The 6,000-nt window shown below is 57.2% G+C and overlaps 1 protein-coding gene across 1 annotated transcript in view; it reads right to left on the bottom strand.

Annotated features, from left to right (window-relative positions):
* Positions 1–256: 256 nt before the first annotated feature.
* The window catches only part of NCKAP1L (NCK associated protein 1 like), a 46,584-nt gene continuing 40,840 nt past the window's right edge, over positions 257–6,000 (bottom strand). The window contains exons 30-31 of the mRNA XM_002711038.5: positions 5,014–5,103; positions 257–1,607 (exon numbers count right to left, since the gene is read on the bottom strand). Of these exons, the coding sequence (XP_002711084.5) occupies positions 1,476–1,607; positions 5,014–5,103 (222 nt within the window). The 3' untranslated portion in view covers positions 257–1,475. The remainder of the gene's footprint in view (positions 1,608–5,013; positions 5,104–6,000) is intronic.

The following is a 6,000-nucleotide window of genomic DNA, read 5'->3' as shown; positions in this document are numbered from 1 at the left end:
TTCCAAGCCCTCTCTCCCTCGGCGGCTTTGCCCTCTACCCCCAGCAGGCCTGACACTGAATCACTGCTTGGAACACAATGTCCTTCCCACGGCAAAGACGGACGATCGGCTGATGCAAGAAGCAGGACGCTCTGCTGCTTCTGTCCCCAGGAGCTGACAACTGTTGCTAAGAAAACCTTGTGTGTTGATTACGGGTGCCAAGGTAAGGAAGTATTGACTAAGCCTGGATCTCGAGAAAGAAAAAGCAAAACACACATAACAAAATCCAAAAATAGCTTTACTGGAGGCTGGACGGCTGGCTCCCACAGTTGCTGCCCGGGTTTGGACATGACCTTCATGAATCGACGGGCTGATCGCCTCTGCCTGTCCTGGGCACTCTGGACCAGTTGTCGGAGTCTTCCCTGGCAGTGGACACCCAGCGGTGCTGGACGAGGCCACGGTTCCCAGCTTCGGAGTTCACTACATCTAGTTTAGTGCGATTGCGAACGCCTGAGGCTCTTGACACTTGAAATTCTAATTAGTGCAGAAAAGGGCTTGGTTGAAACAGCTTGTGCTCCCTTAAGGATACCCACTCTCCAGGCCCTACAACCTAATGAGGTCTGGGCAATGTAGGATTTAGGAGAGAAATCCCTGCCCCTAGCAACAGCTGTGCCCAGGCTGAGGCGAAGGTGCGGGGTTAAATCGGTCCCTCCAGGCAAGAGGGAGAGGACCCCCAAACGGTACAGGAGGGAAAGCCAGCCCGAGTCTGGCCTACCAAGCTGCCATATGGCTGTAATTGACCGAAACCGGCCCCTGCTCCCAGAGAAAGCAGCAGAGGCTGAGGCAAGGAAGGAGGCGCTCCCCACCCAGGGTGGGAGTGGAGCAGTGGGCAGTGTGCATCTCTTGGGGTCACTGCCTCCTTGCCCCAGGGAGGCAAGGCAAACTGGGGTGAAGGAAAGAGACACGATGACCCCTCAAAGAGGCCCCCTGAAGGCGAAGAGGGGGGACCCTTGGCTCCAACTGTGCACGCAGTAGGAACAGGCTGCGTGTTTGCCGAACACACTCGGAAAAGGAAGAGAGGAGCTAATGGTCCTAATGAATGTGCAGGAGACAATTGCAGCTCCGGTGGGAGGATTATAAGCTCATTATGGTTTAATATGATGATTGATCACCCCTGCCTGCCAGCGCCATCCTAGAATAGTGATGAAGGTCGGAGAGACCCATGCAGAGCCCAAGCCCTGGTCCCCAGAAGGTAAAAACTGGTACTGGTTTGTCACTGTTTTCTCATTGTCCAAAATCATGGCCTCCATCCCCCAACTTCCCCCACACACTGTCCCCTACCACACTGCACAGCCCCGGGGGGTGCCTCGGTCATCTCCTCCTCAGCTCTGGCTCCAGCCCCACCCCTCCACGACCCCTCACCCTGCTCCCGCCCCCACAAACAAATGTCCACAGACTCCAGTACAGTGCAGGCTCGCGTAGCTCCAAGGGACCCTTCAGTGGGTGCTGGCAGGCACCCGGTTCAGGTGGAAGGCCCGGGAGACCTCCCTGTAGGCGTTGCGCAGCAGGACATAGGGGAAACAGGACTCCAACATGTCCAAGGTCAAGAAGGACGACTCCTCCACCACCTGCAATAGACGGAGCCAGGTGGTGAGAAGCCCGGGCAGAGCGTCTGTTTCTCATCTCGCAGGTCCCGGGGGCCCTCTGAGAACCCCCTCACCCCCAGGGCTACAAGTGCCCCACTCTGTCGGGCACCAGGAAGGCAGCACGGCCTCCTCAGCTCTGTTACAACGGCCCTGATCGGGGTCCTGCATGGCACAGAAGCCAAAGGCAGGAAAGAGCCAGTCTCCTCATGGCTGGATGCAGCATCGTGTGTGGGTGGGCAGCACAGATGCAGGTAGAGACAGACAGAAGTGCGAATGGTAGAGCTTCGCACAAGAGAAGCAGTTGCCACAGCTGGCCAAGGAAGAGGGGCTGGCATCCACAGTGGTCCTCTCGTGTCTCTTCCTCTCACAGCACAGCACTCGGGGAACAGTGAGGACACTGCATAGAGGAGCAGGCATGATTAATTAGTTTAATTAGAAGCCTGCATGTCGTGGTAATCCCAGCAGCCCCCACAGGCAAGCAGGAAGATGGATCAAGATGCCCGGATGAGACTGGGGGTGGGGGAGAGAAGGGCATATTCACAAACAGCAGCCCCAACCTAGCGTGGCACGCCGGAGGGTCCCCACCCTTGAGGAAGGCGCAGGTGTATTTCCCTCGGTAGGTCAGGGACGAGGACTCGTGCTCCAGGCCCACCCCACGCGGCTGGAAATCCACAGAGAACCCACACATCCACTCTAATGTGCTTCTGTGTCTCAAGTCCGACTTCTGAAATGTATGAGGCTTTGCTGTCCCACACACACATACACATGCACGTTCACAAGACACACAACCACCTCGGAGAAGACACTGCTGCTGGCTGAAGGCAGAGAAACCTGCTGGCTAAACAGCAGCCCTGAGCTTCCGTCTGATAAGAATTCCTTGGGGTCAGCGTTGTGGCACAGCAGGTGAAGCTGTTGCTCACCACATGACGCTGGCATCCCATATGAGAGCGCAGGCTCAAGTCCCAGCCACTCCGCTTCCAATCCAGCTCCCAGTGACGCCCCAGGAAGGCATCCGAAGACGGCCCCAGTGTTTGGGTCCCTGCTATCCACGTGGGAGATCCGTATGGAGTCCTGGCTCTTGGCTTCAGCCTGGCTCAGCCCCGGCTGTTGTGGGGAGTGAACCAGTGGGTGGAAGATTCTCTTTCTCTCTCTCTCTCTCTCTCTCTCACACACACACATTCTGTCTGTCATATAAATAAATATTCTTTAAAAAGAATTTCTTGCTCAGTGGGTTTCAGAGGTGAGCTCTCTTCTCCAAGACACTGTTCTCGGGTCCAGGAAAATGAGGGATGAACTCGAGAAGGATCCACTGGGCCGGCTCCTAGCTGGTAGGTGCTCTTGGAGGTGGAAGCAGCCCTGGAGTGGAGGCCGGAAGGGGTTCTGGAGCCACCTTGGCCCATGTGTCACAGGGAGGCCCTGGGTACCACGCTCGCCTGCTTCTGCCTCGGTTTCCTGTAAGTACGGAGCCAACTGGCAGGATCTGGCGTGCTTCTGACATCCAGGGTTCCACGAGCTAGCTCTCCCCGCCCACCCCCGAAAACCCTCATCAGGAGCAGGCCAGCAGCACTGGGAGGGGGGCAAGACAGATCCCAGGGAGGCAAGTGCTCGCCGGCCTTCGGAGCTGCACAGCAGAGAAGGCTCTTGCACCTCTTTGCCCTGCAGCCATTTCCGTGCAGCATTTGCATCTGCGTGGCTGGGCAGCAGCCTGCTCCTGCAGTCTCTCCCTCAACCAAGTACCCAGCTCAGCTCCTGCCACTCGACCCTGCTGGGAGGCCACGGGACAGAGCCTGCCCCACACGCAGCCAGGCTGGGAGCCCAAAGCAGAAAGAGCGGGTGCTGAGTGCCAATACAGAGACACCTGCAACCTCACAGAGCGCAAACTGCCCCAGAACAAGGAGAGGCGTGAAATGAGAAGTAGAGAGGGAGCTAATCCACTATGTACTAGGCACTTTCAAACTTTCTTATCCTACAAAGTCTTAAGGACCACCACCCACTTTTATGGATAAAGAATCAGAGTTAATTACTTTGCCAAGGTCAAGCTGTTCTGAATGGGGTGCTCTGCCTCGCCTACCTCCTTCCTCTGCCCTCACCACACACACACACACACACACTCCCCCTATGTATTCTCTCCTCCATCACAACCCTCAACCAGTGTCCCCTAGGCTTTCTGCTAGCTGGAGAAACTGAGGCACAAACACCACTCAGTGCCCGTGTGCTGGAAGGAGAGCTGGAGGGGGTCCCAGGAACACCTGCCCCTAACATTTCTGGGCCTGGGCCTAGAGCACAAAGAGAGGCCCACACACTGTAGACTAAACAGAGTAAACTGACACACTCAGGTTCTCTCCTCCCACTGTGACCATGTTCCTGCATAATCCCATGGAAGTCTGGGCTCCCCGTGGTGAAGGTGGGGAGCCAGCCTCCTGGTCCCTCCCTGCAGTCTGGGAGACTCTGTACCCACAGGTAGACTTCTCTACCCGCACACAGAACTCCAGCCATGTGCTCCCAGAGCAGCACCGGCCCTGGGGCGGACCCCACACAGGCCCCGGTTGTCTCGGGCACAGGCTGCGGGGTGGGCCCAGTCTCCGGGTGAGCTCCTCCTCTCCGTGGGCAGAGGTGGCCTCGGAAACACTGGGCCCAGGGCAGGAGCCCCTCCTGTCCACGCCCAGGGGCAGAGCTCACCTGGAGAATCCAATTCGTGGAGCAAAAGTGAGTACCAGTGTCGGAGAGAAACAGGCTCACGACGGGGGAGATTTTCAAAAACTGACTTGAGTCAGAATTGCCGCAGCTTTCTGCCAGAGTGGAGGGGGCACCCCAAGCCCGGGAAGCAAGGGGCAGCCCGACTCAGGGCCCGCTGGGCTCCCTGCCAGCCAGCTTCTCTGTGCAAGCCACCCCTCCTCCCAGCCGCCATCCACGTGCCCCACCCCCTCGGTTCAGCTCTGTGCTAACCAGGACCCTCTTCAGAGTGCCCCAGAGAGGAGAAATGCAGTGGCAGGAAGTTACCGCCAAAGCCACCTACTGGACAGGAAGTTACCGCCAAAGCCACCTATTAGACAGGAAGTTACTGCTAAAGCCACCTATTAGACAGGAAGTTACTGCTAAAGCCACCTACTGGACAGGAAGTTACTGCTAAAGCCACATACTGTACAGGAAGCTACCACTAAAGCCACACACTGGACAGAAAGTTACTGTCCCAACAGCACTCCCAGGCCGGACTCGGGAGCACTGCGGGAAGAGTGGCGCCCAGGACATGAGGACTAGAGCCAGAGGGTACCAGGTAGCTTTTGTCTGATGACAAAGGCCTGGACCAAGAGACCTAAAAGAGGAGTCCCCCAACCCGGCCCCAGGGCCCTTCTCCCTCTCCCCCCAGCAGCCTGAACAGGACACATACCAAGCGCATGAGCAGGAAGATGGACTCCCGATTTCTGGTCTTGAGCTTGTCAGTCTCCTGGCCCAGCTGCAAGAGGCTGACAGACGCCACCTGGAAGGGAAGGCTCTGTAAAGCAGCAGATTTTTTTAGAGGTCACCATAGGACAGCCTCGGGCTGCAGGAAGTGAGGAAAAGATCAAGGCGGAGAGTTAAGAAGCCCCATCGGTGTTGGTGGGGGGAAAGCGGCAGGTCCCGGAGGCTTCTGAGACACACAGGTGCCTGGAGACCAGCCCGGAGCCTTGGGTCCCCTCCCAGTGCAGCCACTAGCCGGGGGCTGCTGGGGGCCGGGGTTGCAAGGGGCAAAGAGGCGGCCTAGAACAAAAGCAGGTGAGGCTGTCTTCTGCCCGGAGATTAATCCCAGGCGGCCTCCAGACACCACGTCTGGGCTGTTTGCGGGCCTCTGATTCAGAGCGGAGCCCTTAGTATTCTCCTCCTGTCAGCTCCCCAGCGGCTGTCATCTCCCTTCACCTCCCGGCCCCCAGCAGATCAAAGAGAGAGGAAGAAATCTGATTCATGTATGCCAGCCCCAGGTTACCTGCATTTAGCAAACAAACAGGATAAGAGGGAGGCTGCAGGGGGCCGGGGTGGGGAGGAGGTGCCTTTTTTCTCACCCCATCTTCCAGATCAAGATCTGATGTGAATCTGTTGTAAATCTAAGAGGCCCAGAGCCCCTTCTGTCGGGTTGGTTGTCCCAGCTTAAACAGAGCCCCTCGAACTAGGGTTACAGGCCCTGCTGTGGATTTCTCAAGACAAGGAAATGATTCCAGAGAGCTCGGTATGATTTACTACTGTGTTTCCTCCCGGAGAGAGACAAATGAGGCCCTAGTTCTTAAATCAGGACCACGCTTTGCAAAAGCATAAGCTCCTATTAACTGAGAATGCGCCGGCAGGCGGCGGGTAATGGACCATGTATCCGAAGTGTGTGGCTGGGACGCCTCCGTGGAGGATT

This window comes from Oryctolagus cuniculus, chromosome 11 (genome assembly GCF_964237555.1).
Source record: "Oryctolagus cuniculus chromosome 11, mOryCun1.1, whole genome shotgun sequence".
NCBI lineage: Eukaryota > Metazoa > Chordata > Mammalia > Lagomorpha > Leporidae > Oryctolagus > Oryctolagus cuniculus.
This window is presented reverse-complemented; position numbering and strand designations above follow the sequence as displayed.